At 48.6% G+C, this 20929-nt stretch overlaps 1 protein-coding gene and 1 long non-coding RNA gene across 2 annotated transcripts in view; one reads left to right on the forward strand and one right to left on the reverse strand.

Annotated features, from left to right (window-relative positions):
* LOC310851267 overlaps positions 1–20929 on the reverse strand; it is a 72824-nt gene that overhangs the window by 43631 nt on the left and 8264 nt on the right. The gene's annotated exons all lie outside the window — the stretch shown is intronic.
* GFRA2 (GDNF family receptor alpha 2) overlaps positions 1–20929 on the forward strand; it is an 87409-nt gene that overhangs the window by 2818 nt on the left and 63662 nt on the right. Inside the window, exon 2 of the mRNA XM_083753324.1 lies at positions 13219–13533. Within this exon, the coding sequence (XP_083609450.1) occupies positions 13219–13533 (315 nt within the window). The remainder of the gene's footprint in view (positions 1–13218; positions 13534–20929) is intronic.

Genomic DNA, 20929 nt, shown 5'->3' on the forward strand with positions numbered 1-20929 from the left:
GGTGTGGGACTTAGGGGCTAGTTCTCCTGGAAACAACCCTTTGGGGATTCCTATAGCACTGTGAGCTTTGTGTCCATGGCTTGGATAAAATTATCCCTGAATGGAAGCATATTCTGGAAGCAGAGAAACTGAAACAGGACAGATGGATCACCGAGTCTTAACCAAGTTGAGTTGGGCGCTCTTGATTGCAGTTGCAGTAGAGTAAATATGGTTCCTGCTGTTTTGTTGCTAGATTTAGTTCTCTCTTGACACTTTGGGATATAGTGGTCTCATCTGGGCTGGATTATTGTGAGTGGGACCTGTGGCAGTTTGGTGGGTGAGCATCCTGAGTGGGTGACTTTTTCCATCCCTCTCATGAATGATTCTGTTAACGATCAAGGTTGCTGCTGCTTGCTGAAGCTGCTTCCTTGCTTTGTGGATCCCAAGCCTAGAGGGAGGACTGCTTAGTTTCCTTACTGTGCTTGGTGTCTGCTCCTTCTAAGAGTGTTGTTTGGTGGTGATAAAGTCAAAGCAACCAGTGTGGTGGAGTGGTTAGAGTGTCGGACTAGGGCCTGGGAGATCAGGGTTCAAATCCCCACTCAGAAATGGAAACAGGAGGAACTACCAACGATTGAAGAATGGAGAATGAAACTGACAGACTATGCAGAATTGGACAAATTAACTGGGAAGATTAGATATCTTCGAGACCAAAAGTTCTTCGAGGACTGGGGAAAATTTGTAGAATATCTGAAAAGCTTAAGTGATGGACAGATAACACTAGTGGGGTTTCAAGAAGCACTGTGAAAATTGAGAAGTATTGTTAAAAAGAAATAGAAGTAGGAGGGTATATTAATGACAATATAAAAATTAGGGAATGCGTAACTAAAGATTAAATATGGATGATTAACAGAGAAGCTGAAGGAAGTTCAAAAAGAGATATTCTGTGAAAACTTGGATATGGAATTTTTGTACATTTGTATTGGAAATCAATAAAAATTATTATAAAAAACAACAACAAATCCCCACTCAGATATGAAGCTTCCTGGGTGATCTTGGGCCAACCGTTCACTCTCAGCCTAACCTGCCTCACAGAGGTCTTGGAGGAAAAGGCGGGATATCAATGCAACAAACAAACAAACAATATTCTGCCACCATTTGCCATTGCAACTTTTCTATGCTGCCTTGCATGAATGTCTGGTGAAAAACTGCCTAACCTCATAGCTAGACAAGCACACAGTGCTGCCATATTGGCCTCTAGGGCCAAAGTGGCTTCTGAATTCTGTCTTGGCCTTCCACTGACAGTCACACAAGAAAAGGAGCAGGTACTACATGGGATGAAATTGTCTCTCAGCACGTGTTCCCTTGGCGCTGGGCTCCACTCCTTTCCAGCAATTTGATCAGAGGTGCATTGTCTGGTTATGCAAGACAGTCTGCTATGCTCAAGGGGGGGCTTTTCCAGATGAGGGATGAGCTGCGCTAGACAAGGGTACCAAAGTTGCCTAAAGGGGGAGGGAAGACCATTGCTGAACACCATTCAGATAATGGCTCTCTTCAAAGTGGTGTGTGTGTGTGTGTGTGTGTGTGTGTGTGTGTTGTTGGGGGAGCAGGGGAGGAAGGAGCAGGGGGAATCACATTTCTCCTGCACACAACAAAAATGAATGGCAACAGCCACTTCTTCACGCAGCACATGGTTAAACTACAGAACTCCCTCCCACAGAGCAGGAATCAGTGATGGCCTCCACCTTGGATGGGTTTAAAAGAGGATTAGACAACTTCATGGCAAAGAAGGCTCCTAGCCACAATGGCTATGCTGTGGAGGCAGCAAGGCTTCTGAATACCAGTTGCTGGAAACCACTGGAGGGGAGAGTACAGTGGTACCTTGGGTTAAGAACTTAATTTGTTCTGGAGGTCTGTTCTTAACCTGAAACTGTTCTTAACCTGAAGCACCACTTTAGCTAATGGGGCCTCCCGCTGCTGCCGCACGATTTCTGTTCTCACCCTGAAGCAAAGTTCTTAACCCAAGGTACTATTTCTGGGTTAGCAGAGTCTGTAACCTGAAGCGTCTGTAACCCCAGGTACCACTGTATTTGTGTGCTCGAATCCTGCTTGCGGGTTTCCCTTTGAGGCATCTGGTCAGGCACTGTGGGAACAGAATGCTGCCCTAGATGGGCCCCTATGGGCCTGATCCAGCAAACTCTTCTTATGTGCTTATGATCTTACTGTACCAGGTGACTCCACCTGGTGGTATAGAAGTGCCAGTGGTGGGTTGTTGATTGGTGGTCATGGAGGCAGCGAGGTCAAAGGTCTCAAGCTCCTCTTGCAGAAACAATATGCAGCCAATTTTGGGGCTCTTTCCTGAAATAGCTGGTGTTTAAAACTGAGCACCCCAATTCCCCAATGTAGAGCTTCTCACCCAACACCCTGTCCAATGACTGTTGTCCACACAAAATCATTTCAGAAATCTTTCCAATATTTTATTGAATTTATATTCCACCTTTTTCTGCAAGGAGATAAAAGTGGCATACATGACTTTCCCCGAAGGTCAACCAGTGAACTTCATGGCTGAGTGGGGATTCAAATCCTTCTTTCCCAGGTCCTAGTCCAGGCATAGGCAAACTTGGCCCTCCAGATGTTTTGGGACTACAACTCCCATCATTCTTAGCTCACAGGACCAGTGGTCAGGGATGATGGGAATTGTAGTCTCGAAAAATCTGGAGGGCCGAGTTTGGCCATGCCTGTCCTAGTCCAGCACTCTAACCAGTACACCACACTGTATCTCAGTGCACACTGCCCCCTTCCCCGCTGGGTCCAATGTTGGAGCAGAACTCTGCTTCTTTGCAACAGGTTTGTTTGTTCACACAACATCTTTACTGCATGCACACCACAAAATGGTGTGCACAAAAATATTAAAACAAAAAGCACCAATTAAAATGATGCAATAAAGCCGCAGGGTGTGTGGGAGGGGAACAGCTGGAACGTGAGAGCTCTCCTTCCTTCAGGACGAGATGCTGATGGAGTAGTTCTGCAGTGGTGAATTTTTGCCAGGAACCGTTGTTTGAGTGCAGGAAAAATGTTAATACTTCTGCTCTTCCTGCCCTGCCCCCCCACCAAACAGAAAGGCTGCCCCCTCCCCTCTAGAGGTGGGAAAGGACTTATTTTTTTCTGTCTGGAAATGCTCTGAGACTCAAGTCACTGAACTTGAGAGTGACTACTGTCATAGGCCGATGGCATTGCAGGTTTAAGAGAGAATTGGACAAATTCATGGAGGAGAGACCTATCAAGGGGTGCTGGCCATGGTAGCTATGCAGTCACACTTCTGACTCTCAGGGCTTACCTTTCCTCCCCTCTTTCCAAGGGGGGGGGAAAATTACAACACCTTCTATTTTCCCTTATCAACAGGCACAGCCTGCGATTTAAAGCTCCGTGTCTGAGTGCCCACCCTCTTTTTGCTCTAGAGCTTTCCCCGCGAACACCCACCCTTTAAATCTCATTCAGAGGAAGCATCAATCCGCTGAAAAGCCAAATTGATGTTTTCTCCGATTCAGCTTTAAAGAATGGGTATTTGCAGGGGAAGTTTGGGGCAAAAACAAACAAACCCTGCTCTGACACAGACCTCTGCCTGGAAATAGGGGTGTGTGGGGATTTAAGTAAGAATAATCCTCCAGTTGTTCAGTGTCGCAAGTGGGGAGAGAGTTGCTGTTATGTTCAGCTCCTTCTTGCAACATTCCCTTTAGGGCATCTGGTTGGGCAATGTAAGAACAGGATGTTGGACTAGATAGCCCATTGGCTTGGTCCATCAGGCTCTTATATTCTTGTGGAACCTCCAGGTCCAGAATCTTAAGTTCTTAGGAGCATTTGGCCACTGTGAAAATGGGATAATGGGTTAGATGAAACTCCTTTTCGCCTGACCCAGCAGCCAGACCCTTCATACGTTATTTCAACTGCTCCAACTTTGTCTCATTTCCTGAGAGCCAGTGTGGTGTAGTGGTTAAGAGCAGTAGACTCGTAATCTGGTGAACTGGGTTCGCTTCCCTGCTCCTCCACATGCAGCTGCTGGGTGACCTTGGGCTAGTCACACTTCTCTGAAGTCTCTCAGCCCCACTCACCTCACAGAGTGTTTGTTGTGGGGGAGGAAGGGAAAGGAGAATGTTAGCTGCTTTGAGACTCCTTCGGGTAGTGACAAAGCGGGATATCAACTCCAAACTCTTCTCTGAGGAAGGATAGGCCAGGACGTGACCAGGGCCACACAAACAGCCATTCAACCCAGACCTTTCCATATTGCCTACCTCTCAGAGCGCTCTGCTTTTGGCCTCCTTCTGGCCCCAGCTGTTTGGCCCTCCTGCCTCTGCCCAGGCAGCTCCACCCTGGACTCCCTGAGTGTGCTGGTCCAGGGGGGGAGGTTACTGTGGGGCGAGGTCCAGGACCTGAGTCAAGGGTCGGCAGACAGTCCTCCTCGGGCGAAGCGGGGTCCACAGCGAGAAGCAGGAACTCTGGGGGAAACAGGACTGGATGCTGGCCGAAATAGCTCTTCAACGACGTTGCTCCCGCAACCTGGGACCGGGCTGACTGGCCTTTATCTTCTCTGAGGCCAGGGGCGGTCCCGGCCCCCAGGAGACCCGCCTCTCCTGGCCTTAAGGCGAGCACTCCTCCTGGGAGAAACCAGTTCCCTTTGCCGCTCTGCCCTGAGCCTCTGCAGTTCAGGAGAGGCTGAAGGGTTACTGGGCCCAGGGGGAGACTCACCTGTAGGCACTGAGTCCTCAACCACCTCCAGAGCCAGAGTGGACTCACCTGGTGCCTGCTCCTGAGGATCCGGCACAGGTGTAGGCGCTTCAGAATCAAGGCCCTGCCCCAGTTCAGCCGGCCCTGGAGGCGGGGACTCCTGTGCAGGCTGGGATTCCTCCGGTTCAGCCTCTGAATCGGATTCCCAGGCCATCACACTGAGCCTCTGTGTGCTGTACAGCCAGGTCATGAGGGACTGGGGCCTTGATCAAAAGGCCTCTCAGAGGCAGCTGCACCTCCCTTTCAGGTGGAAGTCACCATGCAAGGCTTCAAGGCCAGTGTCCAGGGTCTCCCATAAGCCTCTGGGATGGATAGGCCGTGTGCTGGCTACTGCCAGGTACCAGGTGCTGGCCTTCAGAGGGCCTTGCAATGGAGCAGGCAGGCTCCGGTTGGAACACGATGCTGGAAAGTATCTGGAGGAGCAACCCTTCGAACTGCCCCATCTGTGTGTTGCCTTGGGAAGCACTGAATGGGCAGAGCCCCCACCTGCCTGTAGGTGTCGCTGCTGCCTCATTTCCTAGGGGCTCTGCCTGGCGCCTTTTCTATGTATGGTGGTGGCATCAGTGGGGTGGGGTGGGCAAAGGCTCTATGGGCCCAGATTACAAGCCAGTGCCAGGCTGTGTGTGCTTGGAGGCAGGGGGCCTTGGAGAGGCAGCCCTTTTGATCCCCCTCCCCACTGTCTTTCAGCCAAGAAGCTGCTGGGAAGCCTTCCCAGCCTTTGTCAAGTGGGTGGGGGCGGGGGGGGGGGAGGCGTTGCCTGAACCAAGCAGGGGGAAAGCTGAGTTTTCCCATTCAATGGGACGTTCCTGCCAGACCAAGCCAAACAAAGTACAAAAGAAGCGAAGTTCCCTCTTGGGGGAGCAGGGTGGAGAGCTGCAGCCCTGAAATGCTGAGCTTATTTACGCTGAATTAAGTGGATCGGTTCAGGGTGGGGGTGTGGAGGAGAAGGAAGATGGGGAGAGACAGAGAGACTCACTCTTGCGAAGAGAGGAGGTGATTGTGTCTGCTGGCCTGCTGGGCTCCATGGATGTGGGGCAGAGTCTTCTCTGCCTGCCTTCCAACATAAGAGCAGCAGCCTGCTGGGTCAGGCAAATGGACCATCTCGTCCCGCATCCTGTTCTCACACTGGGGAGCTTGCAAGCTGGACATGAGCACATGAGCACTCTGCCCACTTGCAGTTCCTGGCAGCTGCTTTTCTGAGGCACAGTGGCATCTTGGCTAGCAACCACTGATAGCTGTATCCTCATCGCTACGCTGTCTGGGGATGATGGGAATTGTAGTCCGGAGCATATGGGGGTAGGAACCCAGCAGGGATGGGCAATGCTCTAATAAACCCCCTAAGGCAGGCCATCCTTTCCCTAGGCTGGGATCTACAAAGCCTTAAAACTTTACTGACGCACTTCAAAGAGCAACTGGGCCAGGAACAAAGTCTTGGGAGAAGATGCCCTTTGAAGGCTCAAGTTTTGATCTCTGCTGGCGGCAGCTGGATCCTGTTCCTCGGGTTTCTTAGCAGTTTCTTCTCACCCACTGCTAAGGGGTTTTCCTGCCATGGCTCCCACCCAGGCCTGCTTCTCCCTCTGAATTGGGGGTGGGGGTGGAGAGAGCATGCCCCAAATCCCAGAGTGCCCCTGTTAGCCCCTGTCGACAGTGCTGAGCTATATGGACCAATGGTCTGATGCTGGATGAACCAGCTTCCTGGCTTCCCAAACTTTGCTGTTGCTTTTACAGATAGGTAGCCGTGTTGGTCTGCCATAGTCAAAACAAAAAAAATTCCTTCCAGTAGCACCTTAAAGACCAACTAAGTTAGTTCTTGGTATGAGCTTTCGTGTGCATGTGTATCTGAAGAAGTGTGCATGCACACAAAAGCTCATACCAAGAACTTAGTTGGTCTTTAAGGTGCTACTGGAAGGAATTTTTTTTTGTTTTGCTGTTGCTTGTTTGCCTGTGTCAAATTACTTTAGGCAACTGGTCATCTCAAATTTCCATTGTATCTTCTTGTGCTGACATTGACAGCCCTCCCCTCCCCCTCCCTCCTTTTCCTTTAGCCTTGTTCTTGGCTTTGACTCAAAGGGTTGACACCACCTTGGCCACCAGCTTCCTAGGTTGCCTGCAACTCTTGGCCTTACCTTGGACAACCTGTTCTGCCTCATTCTGTGCAGTGCTGGTCTCTGTGGCTCCATACGGCACTCAGAGCAGGTGCCCAAAGCTGAGCAACCCCAGCTTTGGCCAAGTATGGATGTCATGATTGAGCAGCCCAAGATGCAGCCTTTGTTGGCTCTTGTTGGAGGTTCCCAGGATGTTAAATCAAGGGAAGTATAGTACTGGTCTGTTTTGTTTTGTTCTGCCTTGGTCCGACTCTGCTTGGAGTCTTGTGACCAGTTCTGGTCAACACAGTTTAAGGAGGAGATTGACAAGCTGAAGGTGTGGAAAACAGGATGGCCAAACTGATCAAGAATTATGAGAAATGGTGGAGAGAGTTGGGTACATTTAACCTGGAGAAGAGACGACTGAGAGGTGACACAATAGCCATCTTCAAATATCTAAAGGGCTCACCCATGGAAAATGGAACAAGCTTGTTTTCTGCTGATTCAAAGGGGAGGACCCAAACCAATGGATTCCAGTGACAATAAAGGAGATTCTGGCTCAACATCAGGAAGTTGAACGGATTACCTGAGAAGATGGTGAGCTTTCCTTCACCGGAGGTTTTTAAACAGAAGGTTGATGGCTATCCGTCAAGAATTCTTCAGCTGTGATTCCTGCACTGCGGGGCATTGGGCTAGGTGACTTTTGGGGTCCCTTCCAGCTCTATAAGCCTATGAAATCAGAACACACCAACTTATTCACCGCTCCCAAATTCCCTCCTCTCCTGAGTCTGCGTGACTTTAATCCTGTAAAGCAGATGAAGGCATCAAATCTTGTCATGCTTTCTCTCTCAGCGCATCATGCAGTTTTAATGAAAACAACATGTCCCAGGCATGGAACTGGGTGAACTTAGGTGAACCCTGAGAGGGTGCTGAATTCAAAGGAATGCGTGAACTGTGGCTCTCGTGTCACCTTGTGCTTACCTCCGCGCAGCACCCACATGTCTGACACGTGATGGAGCCCAACCCCTTTGCATTTGGAAGAGGGGATGCTCTGCTTCAAGGCTGCTGGGATAACCCCTTCAGGGCTTTCCAGACTTTCAGCATCTAATTCCTGCAGACAGCAGCCTGAGACCGAGGTCATTTCACAGATGGCAGCTTAGAAGAGGAAGCAGCAATTCCCTCTCCACTTTCTCACAGGACCCTCCTGAGACAGCATGACTGGAGGGCCAGTGAAATGCAGAAGACCCCCAGGCTGGGGACAGTGGAAGCCGGCCTCCGCCAACATGGTGCCCTAGCAGCCATCCATAGCCTTGTTCTCCATTCATATGTCTAATCTTCCACCAAGTTGGTGATGGTCACAACTTCCTGTGCAAGTGAGTTCCATAGCTGAACTATGTGAAGACATGTGTCTGTCCAGAATCATCCAACATTCGGGGCTCATCCACACCCACCCTGCCCTTTCTAGGCACAAGTTGGCACTTTCCTGGTCTGTGCCCAAGTGCTGCTTCCCTCCCCTTCCCCACCGAAAACCTGCTCTTTGCTGCTAAATTGGAGCAAACAACAGTTCAGGTCAGGCATCCCCAGTGGTCAGGGATGATGGGAATTGTAGTCCCAGAACATCTGGAGGGCTGAGTTTGGGAGATGCCTGATTCAGGTTTTCTGCAGACTGATGTTTGCTCCAATTCAGTGGTAAATAATAGGTTTATACACCTTGAACAGTATCCTTTTTGAGGCGCTATAGAGCGAGATGAGTGTGCAACCCCAGAGTTGTCCATGACTGGACCTAACGGTCAGGGGTACCTTTACTTTTTAAGCAGAACTGTTCACAATATTCCAAGTACAGCCACACCATAGAATTATATAATGCCATTCTGATATTGGCAGTTTTATTTTCAGTTTCATTTCCTAATGATCCCTAGCACGGAATTCACTTTTTTTGAAGGCTGCCACACACTGGGTCAATGTCTTCATTGAATCCACCTTTGCCCCAAAATCTTGTTATTGGTCAGTCCTGCCAATTCGAACCCTGTTAGAATATATGTTAAGTTAGGAATTTTTGCCCAAATTTAGAGCTTTGAAGACTGGATGGGGGGTGGACTGGAAAAAGGGGAGAAAACAGGTATTTCCCCATTTCTTCAAAGCCCTTTTTGTCTCATTCTGTCCTTCCTGTGCCCCCCCCCCCCAGACATTTTGAAAAGTTTTTGGATTAAGAAATATTTTCTTTTAGAATGATGAACAAAATGTTTAAGACCAAGTTTTCATGTATTTATGCCCTCCAAATGATTTCTAAAACTGTGTAACAGTAACACATTTGTGTAAGACCATGTACTGTATTAGGGACGTGGGTGGCGCTGTGGGTTAAACCACAGAGCCTAGGACTTGCTGATCAGAAGGTCGGCGGTTCGAATCCCCGCGATGGGGTGAGCTCCTGTTGCTCGGTCCCTGCTCCTGCCAACCTAGCAGTTTGAAAGCACATCAAGTGCAAGTAGATAAATAGGTACCGCTCTGGCAGGAAGGTAAACGGCGTTTCCATGTGCTGCTCTGGTTTGCCAGAAGCGGCTTAGTCATGCTGGCCACATGACCCAGAAGCTTTACGCCGGCTCCCTTGGCCAATAAAGCGAGATGAGCGCCGCAACCCCAGAGTCGGCCACGACTGGACCTAATGGTCAGGGGTCCTTTTACCTTTAGCTATGTACTGGATCGGGGACGCAGGTGGCGCTGTGGGTAAAACCTCAGCGCCTAGGGCTTGCTGATCGAAAGGTCGGCGGTTCGAATCCCTGCGGCGGGGTGCGCTCCCGTCGTTCGGTCCCAGCGCCTGCCAACCTAGCAGTTCGAAAGCACCCCTGGGTGCAAGTAGATAAATAGGGACCGCTTACTAGCGGGAAGGTAAACGGCGTTTCCGTGTGCGGCTCTGGCTCTGGCTCTGGCCAGAGCAGCGATGTCACGCTGGCCACGTGACCCGGAAGTGTCTCCGGACAGCGCTGGCCCCCAGCCTCTTGAGTGAGATGGGCGCACAACCCCAGAGTCTGTCAAGACTGGCCCGTATGGGCAGGGGTACCTTTACCTTTACCTTTACCTTTATGTACTGGATCACTACAATTCCTGTACCCCAAGGACAAGCAAACCCTGAGAGTACAGCTCAAATGCAAGCGTGAGATACATTTCTGCCCTTTGTGGGGCCTTGCCATTGTGACAAGGGAAGGAAGGATTCAATGCTTTCTTTGTTTGTAGTCTTCCTTTTCTTGGCATAGTTGGTGGATCTCTTTCTGCCTTCTAGATGAAACCTCAAAGGACTGGGCTTGGGAGAAAGAACGGAGCAGCATAATTTTGTTGCCATCCGATTCATGCTCCTGAAAATCTGTCGGATCCAAGATTCAAAGCCAGGAATGTAAGTGATGACAGCAGAGTTTCTTCATTTGACTGGACTACAAAACAGGCAACACATTGCAGTCTGGATGTTGGGCATGTACTTTTTAAGTGTTGCAGAGTACAGATCATCTTCATGTATTTGGTTAAGGGATGCAGTCTGGGATTCTGCCAAGCATATCCCTCCTGCAAGACGGTGGCAAGGCCTTTGCGCAGCACAACCCCTGACTCCTCTTGCTTCTTCTTGTTGTTGTTGTTTAGTCGTTTAGTCGTGTCTGACTCTTCGTGACCCCATGGACCAGAGAACACCAGGCACCTCTGTCCTCCACTGCCTCCCGCAGTTTGGTCAAACTCATGCTGGTAACCTCGAAAACACTATCCAACCTACTACAGCAGCAAGGATCCTGATTGCAAAATATTGGAAGACACAAGATTTACCCACACTGGAGGAATGGCACACGCAGTTGATGGACTACATGGAACTGGCCGAAATGACTGGCAGAATCCGAGACTTGGGAGAAGAAACAATTGAGGAGGACTGGAAAAAATTTAAAGACTATTTGGAAAAATATTATAAGTTGTATGAATGTTAAAAAACGCACCTTTTAGGAAATTCTAGCTTCAGTAATGTTAAATTAAAGAAATGGAAATTAAGGTACAAGAAGTCAGAGATAGAATAATGAAACAACTTTATTGTGTTAAAATGAAAACGTACATGATTTGGGTCATAATATATTTGAAATTGGATAACATGATAAAATGGAAGATACAATAAGTATTGAAACAAGTTAACAAATTGCAGATGTTATGTATCACAGAGAATGCAGGGTTGGGAGGACGCGGGGAAGTCCAGTAGATTTGGAAAAAAGAACAAGAAAATTTGTAACTTTCTTTTTCTACTTTTATAATATGCTCTTTATTCTTTTTTCTGTATTTCATAAAACTAATAAAAAATATTATAAAAAAAATAAAGAAAACACTATCCAACCATCTCGTCCTCTGCCGTCCCCTTCTCCTTGTGCCCTCCATCTTTCCCAACATCAGGGTCTTCTCCAGGGAGTCTTCTCTTCTCATGAGGTGGCCAAAGTACTGGAGCCTCAGTTTCATAATCTGTCCTTCCAGTGAGCACTCAGGGTTGATTTCCTTCAGTATGGAGAGGTTTGATCTTCTTGCAGTCCATGGGACTCTCAAGAGTCTCCTCCAGCACCAGAATTCAGAATTCAAAAGCATCAAAAGCATCTTGCTTCTTAGCTACTTCTGATTCCTCCGTCTTCTGCAGCACATGAAAGAATCGCCATTGTCCTCCTCTTGTCTTGCAGTAAGGTTTGATGGATGTTTTAGGAGGCTCTCGGAGTCTGCTGGGATGTTTCTTTGGTGCCTGAAAATAAAAAGGCAACCGGATTCTTTAGAAAGGCCTGACTTTGTAGGACAGCTGTGCAGGAGATGGGTTCTTCAAATCCCAAGAATGACTAAAGCCCCAGCATTTCAATGGGATATTCTTGGCTGTGGAGAAGAAACAGCAGACCTCTTTCTCTCCACCTTTCTCTTTAAAAGTGGTGTTTGGAAGCTGTCTTTCAATGAAGAACACTGAGCTTGCTGTGCCCTTATTGCTCCTCTTGGCTCCACCCAGCTTGAACAGTGAGGAGAGTTGCGATACATGAAAAATGAAAAGTGAACTGTGTATTGTGATGTGTTGTTTTGTTTTTGTTTAATATGGTGTTTTTACTTTTTCTTTTTGTAACCTTTAAAACTTTAATAAATATTATTTTAAAATATATATCTATCTATCTGAGTTTCTAACACTGAGTTTTTAACATCTTTATGTGCCCCCTCACCCAGCTTGTCCGGAGTTTTGGGCTGGGCTGCCATCAGTATGCTCTATCTGTTGATGGATGGCCATCCTGACTCGGCCCCAGATACACTGATCAGATGTTTGGAAGCTGTGGCTGGATGGTTATGTGGGAGCCGGTTGAAGTTAAATCCTTCAAAGACAGAGGTCCTTTGGCTGGGAAGGGACGATATGGGATTGGGGGGGGGCAACTCCCATCTTTTGCGGGGGTGCAATTAGTGCCAGCACCGTCCGTTAAGAGTTTGGGTGTAATCTTTGACACCTCCCTTTCCATGGAGGCGCAGATTGCAGCTATAACAAAGGCGGCATTTTTTCATCTCCGCCAAGCTAAGCAGTTGGCTCCTTACCTCTCTCGCCCTGACCCAGCCACTGTGATTCATGTGATGGTCACCTCCAGACTGGATTATTGTAACCCGCTCTACGTGGGGCTGCCCTTGAGACTGACCCAGAAACTTCAGTGGGTGCAGAATGCCGCGGCGAGACTCCTTACAGGGTCCTCGCTGCGAGACCACATTCACCCGGTGCTATACCAGCTGCACTGGCTCTCGGTGGAGTACAGGATCAGGTTTAAGGTGCTGGTTTTAACCTTTAAAGCCCTATACAGCCTAGGACCCTCATACCTACAGGACCGCCTCTCCTGGTATGTCCCACAGAGGAACTTACAGTCTTCAAACAAAAACATCTTGGAGGTCCTGGGCCACAGGGAGGTTAAGCTGGCCTCAACCAGAGCCAGGGCTTTTTCGGCTGTGGCTCCAATCTGGTGGAACGCTCCGTCACAAGAGACTAGGGCCCTGCAGGACTTGACATCTTTCCGCAGGGCCTGCAAGACAGAGCTGTTCCACCAGGCCTTTGGCTAAGGCACAGTCTGACCCCCTCCTTTGGTAATCCTCACAGAACTCTAGCCCAATGGTTGCCATTAATTTGATTTTGAATTGATTTTAGAATGAAATTATTTTAGAATGTTTCATCATTTTACTGTTGTTAGCCGCTCTGAGCCCGGCTTATGCTGGGGAGGGTGGGATATAAATAAATAAATAAATAAATAAATAAATAAATAAATAATAATAATAATAATTACCCAGGCTTTGGGGGCGTGGTGCCCTGTGTCTCTGCTCTCTTCCTCTCTGAGCCGTTTCCTTGTGTTCTCCTCCTTGCCTGCAGACAAGATGTTGCACACCTGGGCTGCTTCTTCCTCGCTGACCACCCAGGACTTCCACACCTGGCGGATCCCTGTGGACTGTGTCCGCGCCAACGAGCTGTGTGCGGCCGAGCCCAGCTGCAGCTCCCGTTACCGCACGCTGCGCCAGTGTGTGGCCGGGCGTGACCGCAACACCATGCTGGCCAACAAGGAGTGCCAGGCAGCGCTGGAGGTGCTACAGGAGAGCCCCCTCTACGACTGCCACTGCAAGCGCGGGATGAAGAAGGAGCTCCTGTGCCTTCAGATCTACTGGAGTATCCACCTTGGCTTGACAGGGGGTAAGTAGCTTCCTGGCTAGCAGGGGTGTACATGTGTGAAACTGAGTGATCTTTGAGAACCGGGCTGGATTGCTGCAATGCATTCTATGTGAGGCCACCCTTGTGCTTCATCTAGATCAGGCATCCCCAAACTCGGCCCTCCAGATGTTTTGGGGCTACAACTCCCATCATCCCTAGCTAACAGGACCAGTGGTCAGGGATGATGGGATTTGTAGTCCCAAAACATCTGGAGGGCCGAGTTTGGGGATGCCTGATCTAGATGCTGCAGCATGACTGCTGGCAGGAGTGAGGCCCTTCACCAGATGGAATACAGTGGTACCTCTAGATGCAAACAGGATCCGTTCCGGAGCCCCATTCGCATCTCGAAGCGAACGTAACCCGTGCGCGGGTCACGTTTCGGCGCTTCTGCGCATGCGTGTGACGTCATTTTGAGCGTCTGTGCATGCGCAAGCGATGAAACCCGGAAGTAATGTGCTCCGTTACTTCCGGGTTGCCGAAGAGCACAACTTGAACGCGCTCATCCCGAAGCACATTCAACCCAAGGTATGACTGTACACAGAACATGAAAAAATAATTTAAGAGATTATTTTTTTAAAAAAACAAAACAGAAAGAAATCAGTGCCTAAAATGGCTAGTAAGCCTCTCCTTGCAAGCAGGTGAAGGAATAATTCAGGGAGTACAGTTTCAAACAGTTACGGACTGCTTAGCCACAGTAGTTCATGCACCAGTTATTTCATGGATGAAACTGCAATGGACTCTATGTAGGGCTTCTGTTGCGCTTGATCTGGAAGCTGCAGTTAGTGCAGAATGCTGCAGCACGATTGCTGACGGGAGTGAGGCCTCGTCAGCACAGAACACCTTTGCTCAGAGATCTGTACTGGTTGCCAGCTACTGGGCCAAGTTCAAGGTGTTGCTATTAGTATATAAAGCCCTTAACAACTTGGGACCGGTTCACTTGCGAGATCGCCTCACCCATGTCTGCCGACATGACCGCTTCAGTTGGCAGCACTGGCATTGTGAAAAATACAGTGAAGACACCGGCCTGATTTCAAGAGGCGGGGAGTTCCAAAGAACCAAACGATTTGAGTTCTTATAAATGCATAACGGGTATTACATGGCACCTGTTGTGCAAGTCTGCATCTCATTCTCCGATGGGAGAATCCCAGGGAAGCCTAGACCATGCTTCCTTTGAAGAGAGGCTGGATAAGGTTTACTGCTGTGTGGACTTGGTTAAGATTGTAGGCTTTTCAAGCACATCTTCCAAGCCACATGACCTTGCTGACTGCTCTTGAAGCTGCTGCTCTTGCAGACCAGGTGTGCTCCCTTTCCCACGCCTTCTTTTCTTGTCCAGCTGTTAGACACCTCTTCCCTTTCCCCACCCAGTGGAGAACAAACCCTGCAAAGAAACCACATTGAAAGGGCTTGCTTCTGTGTTGCTGCAGGCAGTGAGGGGTATGAAAAAGGAAGGGGACAGCTCCACTCTTAAATATGTAGGTCTGGCTGGAAGAAAAATGGACATTATGGACATTATGGACAAAATGGAGCTTCTCCGAGATTTGGTGTTTAACATAAAGGACTATCAAAAAAACCGGCAGAGAGGAACTGAGAGAGAATTAAGGGCCTCAGACATGAGATCTCCAGGCTGATAGCAGTTGGACTGACAAACATTTGTTGGGGATCAAAACCGGGAAAGGGGGGGTGAGGATTGGGAATCCAAAGGGTATACAATTATATCATGTTTTTACTCTTCCTTGTGGGAGTTTCTTATCAGTATAAAAATTGGGGAATTCGTGGAAGGGAATTGAGGTCGACCTTAGAAAAAGATTTCAAGATTGAGGCTTATAAGTCAAAATTGGTTATATAAAATGAACGAAATACAATAATGAACTAAATATAATAAGGTTAAAAAATTAGGGATAAGAACTTGTTGAACAAAAAATTGGAATTGGAATGCAAGAAGGGGAGGCGTGGGGAAGTCATGGAAATAAGTTATTGAAAATAAGGTTTGTTTTTTCTATTCTTTAATCTTTTTTTACTTTTTTGTATTTTTTTCTTTTTTTGTATCTTTTTTTTCCTTTCTTTTTTCTTGGAAAATTTCAATAAATATCTTAAAAAAAAAATGAAAAAGGAAGGGGACAAAATACGGTTCGCTTTCCCCCTAACGGGATGCCCAAGGCACATGTCCCCTTTGGCAGTCCCTGCAATCCAGACTTGCAATGCCATGGCAAATTCTGAAGTGCAGGATCTCATCAGGAGAGCCCCCCATAGCCTTGCTCCCCACAGCGTGTCCAGGAATGCAGGTAATGGTGTTGATCCATTACAATGCACACATATCAGCAATCTAACTGGGGGTGAGATCCATGGAACTCTGTGCAGTTACAGGGAACCAGGCAGAGGGCCTTCTCAGTAGTGGCGCCCGCTCTGTGGAACGCCCTCCCTTCAGATGTGAAGGAAATAAGCAGCTATCTTATCTTTAAAAGACATCTGAAGGCAGCCCTGTTTAGGTATGTTTTTAATATTTAATGCTGTATTGTTTTTAACACTTGATTGGAAGCCGCCCAGAGTGGCTGGAGAAACTCAGCCAGATGGGTGGGGTATAAATAAATTATTATTATTATTATTTATTTATTTATTTATTTATTTATTTATTTATTTATTTATTTATTTATTCCTGACTGCAGAGGTTCAATGTGCAAAACACATCAACATTTCACAAAAGATCTCCAGCCAGCTGAAATGCAGCCTTTGGCCTTTCACTGGAAATGCAAATAATTTTGCAAAGCTTTCTGCACTGGAGAAGGTTGGACCAGATGATCCAGGGAGAGGGGGTACCTTTTGGCTATTACAATTCTGTGATTCTAAGTGTTACCATTTAAACTTTTAGCATGAAGTAGGGACCCTGCCAATGAAAAAAAAGGCAGTACCCAGCCTCTGTGTGACATTTACCTCATTATCTCAGTTTTTCTATGTTAATCTGTCACAAAAAAACTAGCCCAGGAAGGTGCAGCAGCTGTAAGTAAACTGGCAGGAGGAGGGAGGAAAGCGGTGGTGAAAATGGGGGTGCTCTATTGATGGATGCACCCCATCTTACACATACAAGATCTGTGGCACAGTTTCCTGCCTCCAGCAAATGCAAGTCTCTGGGCATATTTCTCTGCACCTACAGGCAAAGGACAGTTTGCAAATGGCAAAATCTGCCCACCTGTCCAAAGTGTTGCCCCTGACCATCTGCCCAAAGGTCCTCTTTCCTCCTGGAAGGAGCCTAGCTGAGCTCCCCCCCCCCAACCAAGGTTGCTCCCCTTCCACCTTGGTGCTCCCCCCCCCAGGCTATTTCTTCCTCCTCCAGCTCAGGGGAATTCCACTGCCCTTTTGATGCAAGGCAATTTTCCTAGCGAGGGGCAAAGTTTTTCAGATACCTAATTACTTATGGCCCTGGCGAGGCGATATAGAAAAAGAAGCAGCTGAGGCACCTGAATTGCGAATGTGTGATTTGTCATTGCAAGCCCAGCGAGGGGGAAATCCAAAGCTGTGGCCTGTCAGGGCTGCCCATGGAGAGACAAAGCTTTGATTCCACGCCAGCAATTCTCCAGCTTCATGGAGGCAGAAGCAAGGCTAGCCACTTAATCGATTTCATAGAATTGCTGAGTTGGAAGGGACCCCAAGAGTCATCCAGCCCAACCCCTCTGAGGTCCAGGAATCTCATTTAAGGTTTCCCTAGCAAATGGCTATTCAAACTCGGCTTAGAAACCTCCAAGGAAGGAGAGTCTGCCATCTCTCGTGGGAGTCTGTTCCACTGCTGAACGGCTCTTACCACTGAATCAGACCAAACAGCAACTGACTTTTCCATGGATTGCTGTTTGTTCCAATTCAACAGCAAAGAGCATTTTCCCAGGGGAGCTGTGGGGCAAATGCAAAACTGTTTGGACCTGTGCCTAGAAAGGTGGAAAACCACTTGGACCTGAGCTTTTTAAGCACGGGACAAGCAGGGGTGTGGACAAGCCCTGACAGGCAGCAGCGCTCCAGGATTTCAGGGAGGAGATCTCTCCCAACCCTTCCTGGACATTCCAGGGATTGAACCTGGGACCTTCTACATGCAAGGCAGCTGCTCTGCCACTGAGCTATGGCTGACAGACACCAAGACTTTCCTCACTTGCTCTCCCTTTGCATACATAGATGGAAGTCAGAGCCTCTTTAAAGGTAAAGGGACCCCTGACCATTAGGTCCAGTCACGGACAATTCTGGGGTTGTGGCACTCATCTAGCTTTACTGGCCGAGGGAGCCGGCGTACAGCTTCCGGGTCATGTGGCCAGCATGACTAAGCGGCTTCTGGTGAACCAGAGCAGTGCACAGAAACGCCGTTTACCTTCCCGCTGCAGTGGTACCTATTTATCTACTTGCACTTTGACGTGCTTTCGAACTGCTAGGTTGGCAGGAGCAGGGACTGAGCAATGGGAGCTCACCCCCTCGCGGGGATTCGAACCGCTGACCTTCTGATTGGCAAGCCCTAGACTCAGTGGTTTAGACCACAGCGCCACCCGCGTCCCCAGAGTCTCTTTGGGCACGTTCAAATGACCGCTTCCTCCGCATCCAGTGCACTCCCACTGCTAAATTTAGAAGCCGCATTCACACGATGTTAGCCACGATCCGTTTCAGTCCTGCTGTTCCTTGACAAATGCTGCTGTTTCTGAAGCCAACTTCAATCTGATTTGGAAACTGGATGCAGAGTCAGTGGTTGTGCGAATGTCTGGCCATCACACGTATGCAGACAACAGCTTTGTAAATAGGAATTGTCAGGGTGGGAAACTGAAAAGGTCCCAAGATAGATAGATAGATAATTTATTACAGCCGGAGACCAGCTTATAAAACACACTTGGGGGTACAATCCCAGAAGGAAAACAAACATTTAAAACAATGTACAACAATAAATTTAAAAATTATAAATGTGATAAGCCTATAGACACTTAAAACTTTAAGATAAGCTACTGCAGAGAGTTGACCAGAGTCACCCATGGAACAGAGTATGGGGATTTTCTTAACGAACTAGTTTGGGTCATGGGTTGGTCTGTGCCTACAGATCTATACACAGAATCTGGCGACCATCGTTCAGGCATCCCAACCCTTTCTGATGGGAACGCTCCTTTGTAAATGCATCTTGGAACTCTGTGGGCGGCTGGGAAACGACCTTGCTGCGTTTCAAGTCGGATTGCAGGGGGTTGGGCTCGATGACGCCTCTACGACTCTAGGATTTCCATGTGAACCTCCCCTTAAGGCTCTGTCTTTCCCTTCCCGGGCTCCCGTTCCCTATTGCGAAAGGAGAGAAGCAGCCTGTGTGAGAAGCGTGCCCTTGAGAAGCAGCCTCTGTACACGGGGGCAGCTGAGCTCGCCTGGCAATGGGGAACAACCCCCAGTACTGTAATGAAATGCATTTGTAACTGTCCAGCGAGGAGCTCCCGTGGCGGGGGGCTGACCCTTCCTGGAGTGCTCCTGGCTTGCTAATAACCTTGTGTTTGAGCAGCTGAGCTTCTTAATTACAAGAGAGGAGGGGGGCAGCTGCCACCACCTCCTCCTCCTCCTCCTCCTGCAGGCTGAGAATATCTTCTGTGAGTAAGCAGCCCAGGAGGAACCTGGGAGGGAGGTCTTCTCCTCCTCCATCAGAGTCTTTCCATCCTTTGAGCTTGTTTTGCAACTCCTGAACGCAAAGGGTGGAACAAGTAAATCAGGGGTTGGCAACCTAAGGCCCATAGGCCACAAGCAGCCCACGGAGGTCGTTTAACCGGCCCACGAGCCGCCCCCGAACTGAGCTGCCCGCTCAGTGAGTCCCCACGCGCTGCGCTAAACCGGTGTGGCGCAGGGACTCACTTCTGTATTGCTGGAAATTGTGTCTGCATGTGCGTGCACTCACATGCATGTGCAATCCGGCCTACAGAGGGATCTCTGCTGGAGTGAACCGGCCCAGGTGAGGTAAACCTTGCTGACCCCTGAAGTAAATGATCAAGGGTCTGGAAACGAAGCCTTAGGAGGAGGAACAGTTGACACTACCTGGACACTGAGGTCCAGTGCCGAGGGCCTTCTGGCGGTTCCCTCACTGCGAGAAGTCAAGTTGCAGGGAACCAGGCAGAGGGCCTTCTCGGTAGTGGTGCCCTCCCTGTGGAACGCCCTCCCACCAGATGTCAGAGAGAACAACTACCAGACATCTGAAGGCAGCCCTGTTTAGGGAAGCTTTTAATGTTTGATTCATTACTGTATTTTAATATTTTGTTGGAAGCTGCCCAGAGTGGCTGGGGAGGCCCAGCCAGATGGGCAGGGTACAAATACTAATAATACTAATAATACTAATAATACTAATAATACTAATACTAATACTACTACTACTACTACTACTACTACTAATAATAATAATAATATATTTATTATTATTGGAGTTATTTAGCCTGGAGAAGGGAAGGCTGACAGGTGACATGATAGCCATCTCCAGATACCTGTCATATGCAGGATGGAGTAATCTTGTTTTCTGCTGCTCCAGAGGGCAGGAACTGAACCAATGGGTCCAATTTAAGGGAAGGAGAGTCCGTCTAAACAATAGGAAGAACTTTTTGGTGGCAAGAGCTCTTTGCCTGTGGAACAGACTACTTCAGAAGGTGACGGGCTCTCCGTTGTAGGGTGCTCGCTTTGGCAGCACATATACCATGGTTAAACCACAGAGCCTAGGTCTTGCCGATCGGAAGGTTGGTGGTTTGAATCCCCGCGATGGGGTGAGCTCCCGTTGTTCGGTCCCAGCTCCTGCCAACCTAGCAGTTCGAAAACACGTCAAAGTGCAAGTAGATAAATAGGTACCGCTCCAGCGGGTAGGTAAATGGCGTTTCTGTGCGCTTAGTCATGCTGGCCATATGACCCGGAAGCTGTACGCCGGCTCCCTCGGCCAATAAAGCGAGATGAGTGCCACAACCCCAGAGTCGGTCACGACTGGACCTAATGGTCAGGGGTCCCTTTACCTTTATACTAAAATTGGAACGATACAGAGAAGACTCTCCTTTGTAGGAGGCTTTTAAAGAGACAGTGGATGGCCAGAGATTATTTAGCTTTGATTCCTGCATTGCAGAGGGTTGGACTAGATGGCCTTTGGGGTTCCTTCCAACTCTAAAATTCTATGGTTTAAAGTTGCGTCGGGACTAAGAGCTGCTGAAATCCATGGTTTAAACTGGGGCCCTCTCTCCTCTGGATTGCTTCTGTGCCCCTCTGGTCTGGTGTGCGAATCACGGTCACATCAGGGCTTCAGAGGCGAATTGGGAATGCACGGCTCCCAGATGCATCTGAAATGCCTTGCCTGAGCAGCTTCAGGGGCCGTTCAATCAAGCTACGTAGGCTCTTGATGCTTAGAACTGTCCGTGTTAAAATA

This window comes from Podarcis gaigeae, assembly GCF_964106915.1.
Source record: "Podarcis gaigeae genome assembly, chromosome: 8".
Lineage (NCBI taxonomy): Eukaryota > Metazoa > Chordata > Lepidosauria > Squamata > Lacertidae > Podarcis > Podarcis gaigeae.